At 35.1% G+C, this 22,439-nt stretch overlaps 1 protein-coding gene across 3 annotated transcripts in view; it reads right to left on the reverse strand.

Moving 5' to 3' along the window:
* Positions 1–22,439, reverse strand: part of LRBA (LPS responsive beige-like anchor protein) — an 808,478-nt gene that overhangs the window by 18,572 nt on the left and 767,467 nt on the right. For all 3 annotated transcript variants that reach the window (XM_081242275.1, XM_081242274.1, XM_081242273.1), the window contains exons 51-53: positions 21,921–21,983; positions 16,524–16,679; positions 10,657–10,824 (exon numbers count right to left, since the gene is read on the reverse strand). In XM_081242275.1, the coding sequence (XP_081098401.1) occupies positions 10,657–10,824; positions 16,524–16,679; positions 21,921–21,983 (387 nt within the window). The remainder of the gene's footprint in view (positions 1–10,656; positions 10,825–16,523; positions 16,680–21,920; positions 21,984–22,439) is intronic.

The raw sequence follows: 22,439 nt of genomic DNA on the forward strand, positions 1-22,439 counted from the left end.
GATTATGTGCAATGCACTGTGGAAACAAGGAGGGGAATGAAATAAGACCTCGTATTTGTAGATGGTCTGATTTTAAATTGTCATTGGATCAGGTTGTGTTGACCTTACTATAAGCCTGCTAATTATAATTGTAAGTACCTATTACTGGAAAGGTCAAAAAGCCGTACTGAAGTCCAAACTATTTATTACAATTTAATTTTTATATAAAATGAATATTTACCATCAATTAATGAAGTCCTAAAATAAAAACAACCAATATAATTTTCCACGTTAGTAAAATCTAATACCATCTGACCTCTTAGAGACATAAAAAACAAAAAAGAAAATCATTTCAATAGAGTACTCATTTTGAAAGAAAATGTAAGTTTGTTTAAGGACCTAAATATATAATTAAGTTATTAAGTATATATAGATTTAAGAAAATCTAGGTCTTATACATGCCAGCCATTTCCTAAAGCTGGATACTTTTGTTTTGCACATGCCTTCTGTTCCACTTTAATTACATTTGATTACTGTAAACATTCATCAACAAAAGAATTCATATGAAAATTGAATACTAAAGTTTCTCATGTGGCTCACACCATAATGGTAAATCGAGAGAGGAAATGGCTTTTCTGAAGCAGAAATGAGGTTAGTTGTTAAATGTTTCTTAAATCTTTCCACGAACTTCCTAAGTTTTCAATGGGAATTATAACACTACATTTTAATTATACAAAGAGAAATTATTTGAGTTTGTTCTATTTATTCCATCTCTACCAACTCTTCCCTCTCCTCTCCTTTCATTATGGCCTTTTTGGTGAAAAAGTGTTGATTTGGTTAAACATATACACTACAGAAAACAAGCCATAGCTGCATTTAGGATGTGACAACCAACAGTAAAATTTGGTAGCTTCCTTTTGTAAATACTGTTAGAATTATTAATGCAAGACAATACAATATTGGTGCAAAAAACAATAACACTAAGTTCTTGATTTATAACCCTTCTCCTCTTCTATGATATATATATCAATATATCTCATATAAACTTATATATATAAACTTAAACATATATACGTAAGTTTTTGACAATGGAATCATCTTCTAAGACTACATTGGAAAATGGGTTTGTGTGAGTATATACCAACAATTGTATACTTAAAGTATAACCCTAACATGTGTAATAATATTTAAAAAGTACAAAATCCTATCATGACATATACTGTCTTAAGAACTCAGTACTAACGAAATTATATTGTCCTTTGCAGATCCTAAGATGGCTTTAGTGACAAGGTTGTATCAAATTCTCTACAGATGATGATCCAATGAAATCAAATTAAAAATGCTGTACAGTTTAGTGGTTAAGAATGGTGTCTCTGGGGGCTTCCCTGGTGGCGCAGTGGTTGAGAGTCCGCCTGCCGATGCAGGGGACACGGGTCTGTGCCCCAGTCTGGGAAGATCCCACATGCCGCGGAGCGGCTGGGCCCATGAGCCATGGCCGCTGAGCCTGCGCGTCCGGAGCCTGTGCTCCGCCACGGGAGAGGCCACAACAGTGAGAGGCCCGCGTACCGCAAAAAAAAAAAAAAAAGAATGGTGTCTCTGGCCTAGAGTGCCTGGGTTTGAATCCGGACTACAGCATTGCTAGCTATGACACCTCCCTTGGGCAAGTTCTCATAGTTCTAGTAAGATCTAGGAACTTCAAAACCCAGGGCAGAAAGTAGAGGCATACTAATACCCTCTCTGTGCCTCATCTATAAAACAAGGATAATACCAGGACTACAATGAGGATTAATGAGTTACTACGTGAAGTGTTTAGGACAGTGCCTGGTGTGTAGTGAGCGCTCAATAAGTATCATCTAGTAGTACAAGCAGTAGCAGTATTTTCACCCTCTGTTGCAGACCCTCTCTCCAGCAAAAGTATAATATCTGATCCTGTGCCACATAAATGCCAATTAGAGATGGTTCTCATTACTATTGTTTCCAGTCAGGGAGAAAATATACCTTCATTTCTAGAAATTATACTTTGATTTCTCCCATTCCTCCTTTTCTTAGACTTTCCAACCTTCCCTGACAATCCATTTAATTCTGATACAACTAGGGCATGAAGCCTAGAGCAGGAAGGGAAGGTACATTACAATAATTAGGTATTTTCCTCCCAAATAAAATATCTTTATTGTCTCTTATTATCAAAATAATACAGGCTCATTATAAAACATTCATATAATTTAGTAAATTATGAAGAAGAAAATGAAAAACTGCCTCTAACTTCCATTACCTAAAAACAACCATTGCTAACATTTACTGGTTATCGTTCCAGATTTTTTTCTATACGTAAATATACATAGTAATATTAAATATATGTATATAGTAAATATACATACAAGGTATACACACACAGACACAGACACTTAAAATATATCATATTATACATGTAGTTTGGTGATCTTTTACACTTAACAATACAGAGAGCATATCCTTCCATGTCAATATCACAATGCATAATACGTTAAGGGCTGTACAGTCTTTCATTGTGTGGACATATCAAACTTTACTTAACTAATGTACTTCTTTTATCCTACTTTCTTGAGACTTTTTCACTTGCCAATTCCCCACAGACGGGCTTATTTTTGGCTCTAATTCACTGATAGCTCCTGTAGCTGCTTATGAGTGTCTAGTAAACATAAACATTATAAAACTCTGCCTCCAAAAAAGAATGCAGATACTTAGAAAAGTTGTTGAAAGGAAATCTTGTTCATATTTTTGAAAAGTAACATTACCATTCTTATGAATATGAAAATATATGAAAAATGAAAACATAACTATTTTTATCTATATGTCCTAAATACCCAAGTCACATAAAATTCTTTGTAATTTGTCCTCCTTAACATTTTTAAGGTTCCTTTGTTAAAGATACATAAGTAAGCCACTAGTGAAAAGTATAGAGGGTTTTCACATCTTTAGCTATTAGAAACATCCTGGATTCGACACCAAAAGCAAAGGCAACAAAAGTAAAAAATAAACAAGTGGGATCACATCAAGCTAAAAAGCTTCTGCACAGCAAAGGAAACCATGAACTAAATGAAAAGGCAACCTATGGAATGGGAGAAAATATTTACAGATCATATTCCTGATAACGGATTAATATCCAAAACACATAAAAATTCATGTAACTCAATATCAAAAGAACAATCTAATTTAAAAATGGGCAGAGGCTCTGAACAGACATTTTTTACAACGAAGACATATGGATGGCTAACAAGTACAGGAAAAGGTACTCAACATCACTTACCACCAGGGAAATGCTTACCACAATGAGATACATCTCATACCTGCTAGAATGGCTTTTATCAAAAGGACAAGAAATACCAGTGTTGATAAGAAAGTGGAGAAAAGGGAACCCCTGTGCACTGTTGGTGGGAACGTAAATTAGTGCAAACACTACGGAAAACAGTATGGAAGTTCCTCAAAAAATTAAAAATATAACTACCATATGATCCAGTAACTCCACTTCGAGGTATTTATCTGAGGGAAATGAAGACACTAATTCAAGAAGATATTTGCACCCCCCATGTTCACTGCAACATTATTCACAATTGTGAATGAACATTATTCACAATGGACAATGGACATGGAAACAACCTAAGTGTCCACTGATGATAGATGAATGGATAAACAAAATGCTACACACACACACACACACACACACACACACACACGATGGAATATTATTCATCCACAAAAAAAGAAGGAAATCCTGCCATTTGTGACAACATGGATAGACCTTAAGGGCATTAAGCTACATGAAGTAAGTCAGACAGAGAAAGACAAACACTCTATGATCTCACTTACGTGTAGAATTAAAAAAAAAAAACCCACCAAACTCATAGATACAGAGAATAGACTGCCAGAGGCGTTTGCCAGAGGTAGGGCGTGGGCGAAATGGGCAAAGGTGGTCAAAAGGTACAAACTCCCACTTGTGAATAAGTCCTGGAGATGTAATGTACAGCATGGTGATTATAGTTAATAATACTGTATTGTATATTTGAAAGTTGCTGAGAGAGTAGATCCTAAAAGTTTTCAGCATTGGAAAAAAGTGTGTAACTGTGTGTGATGATCGTTTTGTAATATATACAAATATCAAATCATGATGTTGTACCCCTGAAACTCATATAATGTTATGAGTCAATTATATCTCAATTAAAAAAAAAAACATCCTGACCCTGCTCACCCTAAGGAAATAAAGCAATCTCTCAGTTGTGGAAAGTTACAAGCTATGAGAAAAAAAGCAAAAAAGCTCAATGGTCATGAAGACCTCAGCTAGGAGAGGCAGAAAGAATTCTAAGGATTTTTTTTTCCTACCTAAAAACACTTGAAATCCAAAATATGAAGTCTGACCAAACCTCTTCGAATGCGAAAAAAATTACTTTTAAAAACAGGGCAACTGTAAAAGAAATCATCACAGGCATTTAATACTTAGTTTCATATAAAAATGGGTCTACTTTCATGAATTCTCAGGACTATCTAAGGTACAACACGAGGTACACGCACACAAAGTTGTCATATAATTTCTCTAAAGAAGCAAACTCTTTGGAAGGTGGTAAAGTCAGTCTAACATGCTGTTCCAGGAGGTCTTCATTAAACGAATCCTTAGTAGTTCTACAGTAATCTCCCTCTCACTCTTTCTCTCTCTCACATGCAACATTCTAAAAGCAGAAGGCTCCCGATTTTAAGCTTAAAAAAGGAAGGCGGGTGAGGAAGCAGCTTGTAATTTCAGAGTATATTCAGTCTCAATTAAATGAAAGAAGACACATTTACCATTTTCTTCGAGAGACTATACTTAGTTGACTAGAGAGAATTTGTACCTTCTAAGTAATGGTTAATTCCAGCCATTGTTCGAAATTAAATTTCCTATCTGAGCATAAAGTATTAGACAATTTTCTTTGATGCTGCACTATTAAAGCCTACATATGAAGATACTCAGTTCCAATTTGAGGGCATAAATCATCAGTTCTTCTGTTCCCATATTTATATGGTCAGAGCCTATGGGCTGAATGGTATAGTCATTTTTTTCTGCAACTAAACAAGGTAAATAAATGTGATATATTGGCACATCACCCCACCACTCTGCATATGGTGCACATTAAGGTTGTATTCATTTGCCATATGAATATAATTCCTTTTACCACATCTACTATTAGTTACAAGCAGTAAATACAGAGTTGTTTTGCTGAAGCGGGAGGGCCTGCATTACATCATGGAGCACTAAACATCCTGGACCTTCTGGAGAATTTCATAGACATAGTTTTAATGTCACCTGAACTTGAACACTGCCAACATATTGCTTCAAACACTGCTTGATGAATTCTTCAAGGAAAAAAGAAAAATACAGGGCAATCTTAGTGTTAGTGCAATAGTGCAAACCAAAAGTAGGGTCACAAGGAAAGTTCTTGATGAGATACATATAAGAACTCATGTTCTTGACAAAGAATCAGATGGAGTCATATCCCAGATATAAAAAAGCTATTTGTTGGGCTTCCCTGGTGGCGCAGTGGTTGAGAGTCCGCCTGCCGATGCAGGGGACACGGGTTCGTGCCCCGGTCTGGGAAGATCCCACATGCCGCAGAGCGGCTGGGCCCGTGAGCCATGGCTGCTGAGCCTGCGCATCCGGAGCCTGTGCTCTGCAAGGGGAGAGGCCACAACAGTGAGAGGCCCGCCTACCGCAAAAAAAAAAAAAAAAAAAAAAAAAAAAAAAAAAAGCTATTTGTTTCAAACGTTGCTTTCATATTCAGAATCTAGTGAACATAAGGAAACTAAAGTTAAAATATCATCTAAACAAGTTTCTCCAACTGTAGCTTACTGAAGACCTGCGATTAATAAGAGTTTATTTCATGACAAACTGTGATGCTTTGTTTCATTAGGTATATATTGTGTCTACTTTTTCCTTAAACAAAACATTTATTATAACATTCCAAATCCAGATTAGTGCAGGGCAAAAGAAGAAAGTTATTTCTTTTACAAACTCATATGGTTCAACACAGATGTATATATCTTGACATTTGTGAACCATAAATAATACATCACAGGCAATTAAAAACAAAGTACACCTGTTTTAACAAGTACTGATTTTCAATTTTACCAACATTAAGTCCCCAAATGCATCCAGCAGATGGTGCTCTAGGACGCCTACTTACAGGGAGTCATACTGCTTGGTTACATCCACCTACATTTTTGGCAAGACAAAGAATAAGGATTTATCGGTAGCTTAGTAAAGCGTATTAGGCTTTACGATAAAAAGAACATAATTCCTAAATATGTGCACAAAAATATACATATGCATAAGCACATGTGCACAGAGGCAACCAGTAAATAAGTCACACCTGGACGTACCGTGATACCACTTTTGTTATAGAATTGATGAGTAGGTTATGTACATCAGTGGTATTTATGGTCATATGGCAAGATCATTCTAAATTCATTAAAAAAAATTTAGAATGCCTTAAAGTTAGAATTCATTTTTAATTATAGCAGGAATGTCTCATTAGGGTGATACTAGTAAAATTAACAACAGTAGGATTTATGGTAATGACTTAAGTGATTGATGAGAGTATAACAAAATGAAGTTTTAGACAGAGAAAAAGCAGGGCAGCTATGGCATACAGTACTTTACAAAACAGCTCTGTGGTCTGTTTGTGCTAGCCTTATGGTTAATAAAACCTTCCTTCTAATTGACGGTGCTGAAATATTCTTAAAGAACAGAATCTGGTTATGAAAAAAACTTTTTTTTTTCAGTAGACGCCAATCCCATAAAGGAGAAAGCTGACATAGATTAGCATGTCTGATTGCAAAGAGGAAAAAAAAATGCCACCTTTCAATCAAATCAAAAACAGAACGCGAGAATGGAAAACTACTTTACTGAAATACTACACAGCATCTATGCAACACCTCATAGTCAGCGACCATTTTCTTCTAAAGCTAATCAACTGTGGCTTTTAAAAAATTACTCAGATACCTAAAAATGCTTAATAAGCATTTACTTTTAGGTGCTTAATAGGTATTTGATTTTAAGTTTATGATCTATTAATACAATATAAAAATAGTGGATAAGTAACTCTTTTGTAAATTTTCACCTTGATTATAAGATCCTTTTAAAGTTTAAAGTATTTAAATGTCAATTGAATGCATCAGGGAACATTTTCTTCAAAATTTGGAAATGTACAGTCTGGATAGAAAAATGAGTATTCCAGGAAAAGCATTTTGGTGGACAAGATTCAGTTCTAAAACACACAGAGTACTATAGGGCAAAGAGAGAGAGGCTTCCATGTAGAAAATGTCTTTCTTTGAAATGTTCTTGGTTAATTTTATTTAAAAAATCTACAACTAAATGGAATCCTATCTTAATTTTTCTCCTCATTAAGAAAACTGCATCCCACAGCAGATAACTATCACAAGACACTAGAGTCAAAAATGAAACACTATCTGTCATATAGGAAAATAAGGCTTTTGCTACATAATCTAGGCAGATTTCATAAAACATGTGCATCCGTTTAAAAACCTCAAGTTATACTATATATAGGTTTTATCCGGTTTGAATTAGCCTGATTTTACCTGAACAATGTGCTTATTATTATTAACAGTGGATAACATGATTTTTTAAAAAACAGTACTAAAGCTAACAACTTTACATACAGCATTAATATTAGATTTGGAGAAAATGGCATAGGCTTATGACACTAACAAGTAAAATTACTAGCTTATTCTCATGATTTTTGAAATAAAAAAGCTAAATACTTGAATGAGACCTATAAAATGCAGGAAAAGAAATAGCCTAGTTTTTAAAAAATTTACCCATTTTCCTTCCAAGCAAGAAAAAAGTCTAAATTCAAAAATTTAAGTTGAGGCATTGTATGCATTTAGAGACCACACTGCCGTTACGTATATAAAAGCCTGACTATTTCTTAAAGGTCGATTATATTTCATCCAAGAGATACAACACAGAAATAAGCATAACCTAAAATTCCTCATCTGAAAAGCTGTGACTTCAGCGGCTGCGTCATGGAGCCATCAATGAGCCACAGACGTATAAAATCCGAACCAGCTCTCATGAATGTTTAAAACAGTTCACACGCGGTAAAAATGTCTTTGTTTTTGTTTGTCACTTTCGTTTGAAAAGCTTAGACTGGCTTGTTCATCTTTCTATTCTAATGTGTGGAAGTTCTCATTATATGTAAAAGTGCCTATCTGTCTTTTTCCCAGATTCACCCTTCAAGGCTAAAGCAAAATTAAATTGGGACATCAGACATTATAAAAGGGCCAAAAAGGCCGAGGTTCACTTTGAGAAAGGTAATTTAATTTAGTCAAGATGCATTATAATTTTCTAAAATTTTTACTAGATGTGCTGTTACATTATTCCTTTTTTTTTTCCCTTTTCATTACCAGCATTACTAAGAGTTATTGTCCACCATACTGCAGACAATGAGGGTGTAGATGAAGTGCTTTATGAAACAAAGGACAGTATAATATATACTCTAACGCCAGCAAGAGGGTGTTTGTGTGGTGATTCATTTGTTCCACGCATTCTGTGCTTCTGATATAACACCTGACGTCAGTCACTACTGTTGCTTTCATTTCATAGACAAGACAGCACAGCAAAGCTTAGAACTTAGCTTTGTTTTACCCTAAACTCCACGATTTGGTCAGTCCTACTTGATTCATTTCTTAAAATGTCACACATGTAAAAACCATCTCTATGGTGATTTACAAGGTATTTAAACATATATATATATATATATATATATATTTCTCCCTTCTGGAAAAGCTGAATATTTCTAGTTTTAAAATATACTTAAATTTGTGAAATGTAACAACAATTACATACAAGTGTAGCTAGGTTTACAGAAGTAGCCTTTAGCTACTTCTCAACATACCCATTGGTAGTGACATATAGAACATGGTTTTAGGTCAAAGAAGTAAAAAAAAACAAACAAAATCTTTTTTCATTTAGACTGATATATGTGCATGAAACATCTCACACGATTTTAAAGCAAAAGAAAGCTCTTCCTAAATATTTTCACATAAATAACAAAATGGTATACTTATTACCTATGTCAAATCTAGGTTTGTCTGAGATAATTTAGTGAATCTCAATAACTGAATTCATAGAGACAAAAACAAAAAGAAATTGAAAGTAGTCACTCATCCTAAAAGGCCAGAAAGAAGGAGCAGAATGTAAGACTCCATAATGAAAAGAACACGAAGTATTTCTCAAAAGAATGTGAAAAAAAAATCCCTGAAATTTACATATTTAAAATTATTGTAATTACGTATAAAATGGGATGTTGTGTAAATATGAGAGATACACACTACTTCCCCATATAGACACACATACTAAAGTTTGATCTGACTATAAAGACTGTATTACCCATAGCATCACAGCCTTAAAGTTACTTTTCATATTCTATTAGTATAGGGAATTACCCCTGTTCTGATTAAAAAAAGAAATACATATTAGGTTCATAAAATAAAAACTCTGATTCACCACCACACCAAACAAAATACATACAAAGCAGACACAACGTTGATAAAAATACTTTGCATATACTTCTTTTAAAACTGTACTGGCTCTTGAGTAAATTTTTTTACAAGGTTTCACTTTCATACAAATAATATACATTGAATAAGCATAACTTTAAGAAGTCAACTCAAAATATGATGGACTTAATCATATTCAGACTGTTTTATCATTTGGGACTGAGGGATAGAAGTAAGTACCACAGTATTCAAGTCAAGTAACCAGGAACAACATGGTCCGTCCTTAACCAGATACACTGCAACTGGCTTTAAATTAAGAAACTGTAAATATTTAAGAGCAGTTAAAATGCTCTACCTTATGAAGTAGAAATCTAAAGCTATTCTTGTAGGAACTCTTCAGTGTTGTCATAATCATTTTAATTAAATTCTCATTTTTCAGGTGGTCCCTTTAATTGTTTTTTCCTACTTCTTAATGTGTTTTTCTAAAGCCATTTCTTTTCTGCAGCTGTGTGCGACTGGTTTTAATGGTAGCTGCTTCCTTTTTTGCCTTCTGTGAATTACAATTTTAAATGGTTACACATTTTTTGTTTTACTGCCTTCAGCAGAGTTTCATAAAGATGTTTTAGGCTGTTGGTGAACATTTTCATTTCCCACCCGAAAAACCAAGAGCCAATTTGAATATTCCATATTGGCCTTTTATGACCTGTTTTATCTTTTAATATGTAAATGAAAGCATATTTTTTCTAAAGACTGGTTTGTTTCCATGAAATTATAATGTTTTTGCTCTTTTAAAACATGAATTCAATAAACAAGATAGTATGTGATTGCTCTTTTATGTTGTATCTTACTGTTTGTGAATGAAACACCTCTATTTTATTTGGCGACAGCCATTATCAATGAAGAACTAGCATTTTCAGATCATAAGAATAACCGATAACATGAAAAATGAGATTTCATGCTTGAATTTGAATTATCAATGGTCACAAAATGTTAATAACAAGGCTATCCAGACCTTTCTTAAATTATAACTAAGAAATTAAAACTACCTGATACTTCAGTTTCACTTTCACCATGATGAAATAGGTAACTTCACTGCAAAATGTTATTACACATCACTTGTAAAAGTTTACTTATAAAATAAATTGTACTTACTGCCTGGATTATCGCCAATCCCACTGCTTCTTCCATTCCAGTACCAGAGCAGAAGGGTTGCATCACGTGACCCTGAGAGAATGTAGCAATTTCCCCCAATATATGACTCCGATCGAGTGAGGCAAGTGACGACGTCCCAATGGCCAAACACCACTTGGATCAATTTTCCTGAAATACAAAACAATTTTCTTTAAAACTGCTATTTAAAAAATTGAAAAAATTTCCAGTGATCATTTCACTTCAGAAGATAATGAAGTTGTATTAATCCGATTCTGATAATTCCGATTTTGTAATAAAATTTGACCTGGTCCAACCTAAAAGTTTTCTTTGAATAGTTAACAACAACCACAAAATCAATTGAAGAGTGATAGTCACATTTAAGACATATGTTAAAACTATTTCAATTAATAATGTTATTATACATAGCTCCTATAAATTACAAATGAATCATGTCTACTGATTAAAGCAGGCCCAGGAAAACCCTTCTTTGGAACCATTTCAACAATATAAGTTACTCTGTATGATTCAAAACAAAGCAAAACCTAGTTGGCCTTTCTGTAGATACCCTATCATTCAAACTTCACTAATACAAACCCACCTCTGAATTAGTAAAGCCAATTTATTTCTTCTTCTATTCTTCAAAGTGAATCTATACAAGGACAGTATTAACCACTTTGGACAGCTTCTGTTTTTGGGGTTTTTTAAACATCTTTATTGGAGTATAATTGCTTTACAATGGTGTCTTAGTTTCTGCTTTATAACAAAGTGAATCAGCTATACATATACATATATCCCCGTATCTCCTCCCTCTTGCGCCTCCCTCCCACCGTCCCTACCCCACCCCTCTAGGTGGTCACAAATCACGGAGCTGATCTCCCCGTGCGATGCGGCTGCTTCCCACTAGCTATTTTATACATTTGGTAGTGTATATATGTCCATGCCACTCTCTCACTTTGTCCCAGCTTACCCTTCCCCAGCTTCTGTTTTTCAAATCAGGCTTACATGAACTAAATTTTGATAAAAGAACTAACATACTGGCACCACAATCTGAGCCAGGTCATTCTTTCTTTGTTTTAATTGCCTGAAGGATGAAAGTTCCTGGGGAGGCAGGAGGATGATGAAATTAAGATTATGACAGTAATGATTAGGGGTAGGGTGAGGACGGGGGTATCCGGTAAACTTACTGTGTATCTAGGATGTTAAACACAGGATGAGCTGTTCACATAACAGTGTGAGAAAAAAACCTTTTAGATTTTTTTTGCTTAATCAGATATGGTGTTTATAATTCACACAAACTTGTCTAAGGAATTAAATATCTAGAGCAGCCCTTCCACTCTCTCCCTATAGTTTCTAGCTAACGTTTCTCTTTGAAATGTCTAGAGAATCTACAAATGAATGTCATAGAATGTCTACCCTTAATATTCAGCATGAGTGTTTTTCTTCTTTTTTCAAATAAGCGTTTCAGTGGGGTCATAAAAAATACAATTCAGATGTTCAAGATAAAAACCATTAAAGCTGGAAAAAAATAAGTATGCCTAAAAAGTTTACATGCTTAACTTGGAACACATCATAACCTATTCTAAAGCTTAAGGTCTCAATTAAGTATTGGTATCTACATGTATCTACATGTATAAACTTTTCAAGATAACAATACATAGAACTAAAAGAGTATTTCCACTAATTTTTTAAATTATTGGTTTTAATAAACCCAACGCTTATTATAAAGTCTGCAAATTTATAAGTAAAATACTGAGATGTACTTTATCCAAATCAGATGGAAAGTCAAATACAGTGTTTTCTCTTGTACACAGTCTACTAAGAGTAACTTGAGATTAGATTCGTATCAATCTCAAACTGCAAAATTAATAAAGGACATTTTTTTCTCCTATGGATAAAGACTTTAGTCAAAGCAGGTATTTTAACTGCTAAATGTTAAAAATGTTCACTTCTGAATTTCTTCAACCTTTTAAATTAACACCAAAGCATTTGTTTTAAAAATTAGCTTTTATCAATAAAGAATAAGGTAAGAAGAAGTCAAGACTCTCTAGAATAAAAAAATGGAAAAGAAGAAAGCAAATTAAATATTAAAAATCTCATAATTTTTGCCTCATTTCCAATTTATATGAAGGACAAAGTAGAGAGGTTTAGGGGTAAAATGGGTGGGGTTAGATTAGAGGCAGGCCTTACTGAGGATGAGACAAAAGGTAGGGAGCTGAATGCACTCTCATTGGAAAACCGAAGGCTGTATCAGTGAGTTTTAACTACTGAAAAAACTGAACACCCCGTAATGTGATTATGTTTTTGACTTCTGTATGTACAGTGGCTTCTGCCTCAGCCCGTACTAAATGCTGAGAGCACTGTCAACTACAGGAGTGATTTAAATGGGTTATTTAGAGTAGGCCTATTTAAGATGTGATACCCATCAATTCAGTGGGTTGTAGAAGTGAGGATGAGTAAAGCAACTACAATTAGATAGTTGAGGTCACGGGATACAGGAAACCAAGATGCTCCACGTACGCCAGGAGGCTTGCAGAAGAGCAGCTATTTGCTTGGAAGGTCGAGATGAGGGAGTGACATTTAAGTATTTACATCTAAAGAGTTTCATATTTTAATACAAATTAACTTCATTCTCTACAATTTATCCTTTGGGCTCAACTTTGGAAAACATTATTTTTTTCAGTTTGCTTTTTCCTCTTCTGGCAGCCTTCCTTAGCAATATTTGTTATTGCTATGAGGTTAAGGTTCACTCCTCCTAAATAAATCACAGCATATAAATACCTGCTGCTCTTTTTGGTAAGTTATTTTCTGATAATCTCATAAGTGTTCCTCAACCTTTATTTTTTGTTTCCTTTAATACCAGTCCACCTCTCCACATACTAATATCAAATATTACCACAAGCACTAGAATATCTTCTTTTTGACAGAACAAATTTTCTAGTTAATGTTTTATTTGACAGCTGTGCTACAAATAAAAAAAATTCAAGCTCAGGACTCTGTACCATTGAATCTAAAATGTGGCCTGAAAATAATTCCCACTGCCGAGGGAAGGTTTTATTGTTGCCTCTGCTGTTCTGGTTGTGTCCCGAAAACATGATTTATGTTTAAAGAATTTCCTGTTACAACCGTGTTTCTCTCTACCCCCACTTCCCTGCCCCGCCAAATCTAATAAGAGAAGGACTTTTTTTTTTTGGCTTATGTGCCAAAATATAATTGAATTCAACACTTGTGATAGCTATGCCATTATATACTATTGATCATACAATTTTTCCCTGTGTCTCTGCCAAACTTAGGAGAAAATATTTAATATTCCTATTATCATAAAAACACAGACACGTTTAAAATTTAAATAATTTAAAATAAAACTAGCATCAGAGTTTGTATACAAGATACTAAGAAAGATATTAGAACTATCATTTGAGATTTTTTTCACAACTTTCCTGGCAAGTATAAATATTTTTAGTGTACATGGTAAGTCAGTCCCACTGAAATGAAGTTTAACATGAGGCTACTTCTTAGAATATGTTTTACACATACACACGCATATGCATGTTTTAAAAAGTAATAAAGTAGAAGGCTTTTGGAAAGAGGGGAAGGAACGTCATCTAGTTTATTAAGTAAAGTAACATGGCAGACGCTCTAGGAACCCAGTTTTGAAACAGGTAACATTTATATGAGGTAACATGGTATAGTCACAAAGATGCCACACCTGAAGTCCGAGGAGTTGGCTCCAATGCCCAGTTCTAGCATCATTATCTATGCAGATGTCAACAAGTTACTTACCCTTTCTAAACCTCGGTTTCATCACCTGAAAAATGGAGCGAAGGATACCTGTTCTATCTCATAGGCTTATTGTCAGGCTGACACAATATCACGTATGAGAAAAAAGGAATTCTGTAAATTCTAGAGAACTGTGTGACTATAAGAATTATTTTAATTATTAGTATATAAAAGGGAGGTTAGCTTTACAAATATTAATATTCAACATCTTTTTAAAATGATATGAAATGTCAACAAACTCAAAAAGCCTCAAGTGTCAAAACCACAGGTTGACATATATATGATCCCATTTTCTGACATTCTGGTAAAGGCAAAATTACAGGGATGAAGGCTACATCAGCGGTTCTGAGGGGGCTGAGCTGAGGGAAGGGCTGACCACAAAGGGGCAGCACAGGGGGTTCTGGGGGACCTCAGCTGCTCTGCATCTTAACTGTGGTGGTGGTGGCAGCTGCATAACTGTATACAATGCCCAGACGAACAGAACTATAACCAAAACATCTATTTTACTGTATGTGAGTTAAAAAATAATTTTTAATGTATAAAAAACAATATGCAATCTAAAAGAATGTTTAAGGAAAACTTGTGAGAGGATGTAACAATTTTAATCTGAAAGTTTGTGTGAGAAGGGACCACAGTTTGAGGTCAAATAATGCCAAGGTTGTCATTACCATAATAGTGAAAGAAAAGGTTACAATTTAAATTTGATAATTAGAGAAAATTCATTATAATAATAAATATATTTTAGGAAAGCTTATCAATCCCTATTGCATTTTTAGAGAATTCCAGAGGAGTTTTAGATTCAATAGTAATCAACCTCACAGACCTAAACATCTAGTAAAAACCCAAGTAATCAGAAAGACCTGAATGATAATGTTTTCTGTCTTTCTTTATTCTACAGAATAAAGATGGAAATTACGAGAAAATTAGGTCATCAATTCCATAAAACAAAAATTAAACAGGACCATGCCTGAAAACAACTTCTAGGGTTGATGCTATGCACGGTACATATTTAACTATTTTCCCCTAGTCTCTCATTGCTATGTTACAATGCTATCATCAAAATATACCTAGGACAAACTCCTTGGATAACCAAGAATTAATTTTTTAATATGCTATACTTACTAAGGCAGGAGCATGGACTCATACATTTTATAGAGATTATCAACAGAATTAAAAGATGATTTGCTGTAAAACATTTAATTAACTAGAATTTTCCATTTTTAAAAATTTCTTATCCCACAACATTTAATCAAGATATTTATTTGTAGATCCTTGTTTTAGTTGAACTATCTACTTCCACAGTATCTATCAAGTTCTAATGCATTTATATCTAATTTTAATTATTTTAAATATACAACTACATATTTACTATAAGTTTACTTCATCCTCTAACAGTTTCTAAAATGCTTTAAAGAGACTCCATTAAATTTTTCAATGTTCTCAATTTCCTATATGCAAAAATATATAACCATTTACTGGGCTGGATATCGTGTAATAATTCTGATTTGAGTTTGGTTTGTCCCTTGGGAAGATGCATGCAAATGAATATATATACTTAAACTTTTATATTTTTAACGAGACCTCCTGTCACACATAAAATCAGTAGTCAGCTACTTTCCTTCATGATGGTGTAGTTTTCAGCAAGATTCTGTGCGGAATTGGGTGGAGGCAAGATATCTGCTCCCAAGAAATACACTTAATGAGAATTTCTAGTATGGAAAAAATAACCTTTATATAACACTAAAGTGGGGAAATACACCTATAAGTATGTGCACTTGCCGTAAGATTATGCATATACATGTGCATACAGTATTTACATACCAGGATATGCTTTTGAAATGAATTGTTCATTCTGCAAGTATGAAGCTTGGGAGACAAGCCTACCAAAAACTGCCTCTTAAAAGCATTCTGAAGTTAACTTAATAATGGACTATAGAGTAGATTATTACTTGAAAGGAGAAAACTGTCTTTATTTCACAAGTTTTAGAATTCTGTAATTTTTAGAGGGAAGAAGATGAGAAAGCATTCTCAAGCCTCGAACATCACTTGTCATAAACTTTAGTTCACTGATGAAGATATGATGAAGTTACCTGTGTCTGCAGAGTAGACTCGAAAACTCTTATCCCAGAAGCCACAGAGGAGAACGTAGCGGTTGTCCGAAGTGATGACAAAGCACTGGGAATGCACTTGAATACTTTGGTCTAAAAGGTCAGTGATTTGCCTCCTGTGCATTCCTGTATTGCTGGCTATGAGAACAGAGGAAGAAAAAAAAGCCTCCTAAACCCACACGCGCAAAGAAATCCCATAGTTTGTCATACCGGGGGTTGGGGCTGAGGGAGGAGAGACAATACATTCCAGGATAAGAACATCTGATCTTTAATATTCAATATAGCAATATTTGAAAACTATTGTAGGAAAACACAATCTGACTGCTGGAAGAATATGGGTAGCCAAATTCAACAGCTCAGTCTGAAATTCTGCCTAGAGCAAAGAAACAATAATACACTACAATTTTAAAATACGTAGTATACAATTCTCAGAACATGCTATCTAGCTCTCGGGCAGGACCAAACTAGATTAGAATCTCCAGATCGCATCACGGTTAGGTTTGTGTTTCTGACAATCTCATTGCATCTACTGTCATGAGAATGGATTCATGTTTTGACAATCTATTACCTTTAACATTTTGTCACAAGGAAGAGATACTAGAATATAAATGTCATATATTTGAAATATTGTAGCATCTTGTACTAGTTTGGCTTTAACAGGTCTTTAATTTGACTACACGTGAACTCCCATTTCCCCTGTTTACAGCTGCACTTGCATGTAAGGAAAGGGTAAAATGACTATTTATTAAAGATACTTGTAATTGAAGAAGTCAAAGCATAGCACACTGCCACTTTCTTACTCCTTCTGTAAGCAATAAAACAAGCCAGCTTGGCAGTGTGTTTTCAAAGCGCCACAGAGCACCTGAGATGGGCTTTGTCACAAGGCACAAGGCCAGACACAGAGCAACATCATGCACATGTGGAGAGTAATAATCCTCCAGGAATACACTATCAACTGTGTCATTTTCAGCAAAGGAACTCTCACTGAGATGCCTTTTTTGGCATTATGAAGCCAACCAGATAGAAAGCTTTGTTGCTAGTGATCTAAGAGTTATTTCGTCACCAACTTTCCAATACAAATTATGGTTCTTACACTGCTAAAGAAACTTGATCATACCAGACATGAGAACAAACAAAATAAATTTCTGCCTCTGATTATTATGTTCTTTGTACCATAGTTTGCAGTTTTTTTTGAGAAAAAAAATACCATAGATGCACTATTGATAAAAATTAAAAAAAGAAATATATCTATGCTATTCATTGTATGTAGCAACTAAGTTAATATGGCCAATTCAATAGAAGGCTCAGAAAGTAATATGGAAGAAAAAAGTGTTCAAACTACTCTCCAGTCCTGTGCTGGAATACAGAGGAATAAAATATCCCTCGCCCTCATGGCATACGCAACACAGCAAACATATTCATGTACACGTGAAATACTGCAAAATTCTGCTAGTGTCTGACTATACAACTTAACCATGTAGGATTATTAGATAACTATTTGATAACAGGCTTCATATACTTTGGGGAAATTAATGGGCTAGTAAGTGATAGCGGTAGTAAAAAGGGCCGATTCTAGCCGAGAATCACTCCCCACCTCCTTCCACACAAAGGGAACTTGCTGGCAGATGAAAAAAGCTTTTATGTATCATAGTGTATCATGGAGAGACATTAGCATCTCACTGCAGTGAAGCTGTGTGATACAATTTAGTTTTTTAATTCCAAGAAACCTAGCAATTAAAGACAAGATATGTAGTACTTTCTATACTGGTTACTACAGTTCTTCATTCCACATGAAAATTATAACAATGTTTATTTTTGCCAATGTTTATATGACTTTCGCTCCTATGATACAAACTTTCACTCATCTTTTTGGCATGATTTCCTGGGAGGACCTAATTTGACAGATCTGGGCATGTGCATAATTTTGAATTGAATGACCACAAGGTACCCATGGGTAAAGGCTGATGCCCCTTCAGCATTCAGATGATCTGTTTTCCAAATAAGTGCTTACTTATAATTTAACATTGCAACCCCCCATCCATCCATCCATCCATCCATCCATCCAATCGATATAATCTCCCAACTGCCTTTCCTTTATCTCTCTTTATCTTCTCTAGTAAACTTCCTGAGATTCTATACTGAAAGTATTTTTATTTGATGAAAATTAGGTGTATTTGTCTAGATAAGCAGTCTTCAAACTGGGACATGCATATCCCTTGGGGGTATAAGATTTCCCAAGGGACACACAGGCACAGATGGTTTTAAGGGAATCAATTTCTAGTTCCTCAACTTTCATATGTTCTCTTGCCTGAAACAGATTTGCCTGAGAACTCTCCTGTGAGTTTTCCTTTCTTACCTCCCTTTTTGCATGCTCTTGTTCCAATAGATAGAATTTTACTATGGTGCTTTACCCCAGGGTAAAAAAATCTCTTTTTTTACCCTGGGGTAAAGCACCGTAGTGAAAAGGGGCCAATTCAAAATACTGATGTGATGCTGGAAGGTGAACGCCTAGGTATCAAATCATTCTGCAGGGCAGGTGGTTTCCAATTCATTGCTTTCTATAAAATGGAAGGAGGATCTAAGCATGCTGTCAATTGATAGATCATCAAAAATAAGTTTCAGTGATAGATTGTTAAAATGGTTATTTAATGCCAGACCGTAAAAGTAATCCTTAATGATACATCACTCTGTGAATTCTGTCACGTAACTCAGAAGGAGTTCAAAGACTTCAATGACTTTGTTAAAATAAGACTCTTTCCTTTCCCATCTATTTTCTTATGTTAGTAACATTCCTCAAAGCTTCCATCTATAAAAAAAAAAACCCAAAAGTTTAGAACTGTTGACAAATTCTGTCTCATTCAGCAACAAATAATGTTTATCCATGAATACATGAAAAGAAAAGCCCTATTCATTTCATTAAAGCTGTATTCCATATTTCCAATAGGTGTTTTATGTTCAATAATATTTATTAAAATTTTAAATTGTAATAAGTATGTATTAATAATATTTGTAATAACTCGATACAGATTAACTTTTTGAGCTGAGCCTTATGGTCACAGGAAATTTCAATGTTTAAATGTACATACATATTTTTATTGCTGAAAACAGTATAGTAGGGGAATCAATTTTCTAAAGTTAAAATAAAATTGTGCAAGGGAAGTACAATGAAAATATAAATTCAAGATGAGGAAGGAATACGTAAAATGTTCAAATGTTAAAAGCTTTTTCATGCACTTTTTAAAACAGAAAATGCTGACTCTCAAGTGACTTTGATATTTAGATTCTACTGGATGTATTTAAAATTTTATACACTATGCCAAAAACTATAACCATTGTAACTATTTAAACTTGTGATGATGTCACATTTAAACTTTCAGATGTCAACTTAAAAATGTGTGAGAAGGTACGTGGTTTTTTTTTTTTTTTTTTTTTTTTTTTTGCGGTACGTGGGCCTCTCACCGTTGTGGCCTCTCCCGTTGCGCAGCACAGGCTCCGGACGCGCAGGCTCAGTGGCCATGGCTCACGGGCCCAGCCGCTCCGCGGCACGTGGGATCTTCCCAGACCGGGGCACGAACCCGTGTCCCCTGCATCGGCAGGCGGACTCTCAACCACTGCGCCACCAGGGAAGCCCCAGGTACGTGGTTTTAAACAATTATTTTAGGGGATACAGGAGCGAACAGTCTGAGGACCAATGATCTAGAGTAGGGAAGAAAACTATGGCCTGCAGGCTGCATCTGGCTTCTGCCTGGTTTTGTATATAAAATTTTATTGGAGCACAGCAATGCTCGGTTGTTTATACACTGTCTGTGGCTGCTTGTGTGCTACGACAGCAGACTTAAGTAGTTGTGTCTGAGACGTTATGGCCCACAAAGCCTAAAGTAGTGACTAACTGGCCCTGTACCAGAAAAGCTCACCATGCCTTGTCTAAAGGATCACAAGTTCTGAATTAGTTTAGACTTTATGCTATATGATATTCATTGTCAAGGTTTAAGACAAACAATGATTCTATACTTCAGAAATCGGGCTTTAAGTAGCATAGCAAATGGGTTTTGTTATTTTCCTGACTCTTAAAACTTTACCCAAGTGAGCATTTAAGTTTTTAAAAAATATATGGCAAATCATATCTACTCAAAGCACAATAAGATTTAGGAACCAGGGTAGTAATTATCCTTCATACAGATAGTTACTTCTTAGATTTCTGCTTATATCTGGGGAAATGATGAAAGACTTCGTTTTGAGCTGAAGGTTACTTTAGTTCATCTTGATAATTAATCTGCAAATGGTGGTCATTTAGCTCTCCACTGAAACAATGGTGTTAAAAAAAGTGACATACACATAGGGAACACCTTGACTTTTAAAATAATCATTGAGCTTATTCATATGCTTTATCTAAAAACTTTAAAATATTAACAAATTTACTTGTGCCAGGGCAGTTTGACAAAATTGCAGGCCAAACATCCATGCTAGCAGCATACCCCTGCAGCTAGGTAATTACGTTTTTTATTCTAAAAGTTATTGACTAAAATCTTCAATATCAAGGCTTAACACTCTTCGTGGGCCACATCTGAAATCCCCACTATAGGCTGAAAAATGCTAAACTGGAGATTTCAACTAACCTACTCAAAAAGCACAACAGCAATTAAATATTCTAAGTCATCTGCTGCAGGCAGTCATTTCATCCCAATGGCTCTTTCTGGTCTCCTCCTTTTTTCTTTTTTTCTTTTTTTCACCCTGAACAAATTTAAGCTCCAATGGCAATTTATTGGGCTGTAGGACCCTAGAAAAATGAACACAAATACCTTAACACTGCCAGTGGCTGGGCCATATATTTCAACTTTGAAACTGCTCTGCAATTGCACATTAATCCCCTCAGATTGAACGGAGGGTCCAGGAAGAAAGGACTGATCTCCTTTAATGATGAAACCCTGGCACTACAGTTTTATTTTTCTCCGCACAGTGCTGCTAAGAACCCCACTGTTATTATGAAAATTTCCCGAGCAAAGAAGCTCCATCACATTACTGGTTCACCAATTCATCATAACGAGCCTCGCTCCTGCTCATCAACAAGTCTGAGTGATGAAAAGATCCAATATTATCCTGACAGAACTTCCTGCGCATTCTCAATCACACATTATTACAGCATCCGTATTAATTTTCAGTGACACGCGTCCTAGGCCTGTTCAAATTAGGCAAACCAACGAGGGGGAGTTGATGAAATACCAGCATAGCCACAGCTCATTGCATTCCAATTTGCATGCAAATGGTTTATCAGGAAAATTCCATTCCCAGCAACCAGCAAGTGAAAAACAACTGTAATCTACCCTTCAGGGCCACCATACAGAGCTTAATGAGTCGCAAAGAGAGAAGGAAGAGACAGACCTATGAGGGGATCGATTTCCACTGGCAGCTGGCATGGCTGGTCTTGTACAGCACCTTGATGAGCTGGAATTCACAAACGATGGAAAAAAAAAAAAAAGCAGCATTATGTTTCATATACCAAACTACATTAAAATGCGTAAGTCGAATCTCATGTAGAACTGTTTCTAACCTCCAAATCTCTCATACAGTTTTGTAAAATTTAAACCAAAAAAATTCCAGGTGCTTCTATGGCTAGCTTATTAAACATTTATTTTAGATTAGTGCTGTTCTGAACATGTGCCATCAGCAGTGGCTCCAGTCCTAGGCCATAAGCTATAGCAGATGCTTGACTGGCAACCTCTGATTCTGCAACAAAACAAAATTAAGTGGTAAGGCGCACTGAAAACAAAATGTGACAGCCATCTGCTGACTGTAGCAAATACTATTTTTTTGTTGCTTCTTAAAAAGGCAGTTTTGAATGCTGCAGCACAAAGGAGCCACAAAAACGTCAATTTATGATGGAGAAAGGGAAAGCTCTAA

Source organism: Mesoplodon bidens (assembly GCF_964165515.1).
Source record: "Mesoplodon bidens genome assembly, chromosome: 1".
In the NCBI taxonomy this organism is placed as follows: domain Eukaryota; kingdom Metazoa; phylum Chordata; class Mammalia; order Artiodactyla; family Ziphiidae; genus Mesoplodon; species Mesoplodon bidens.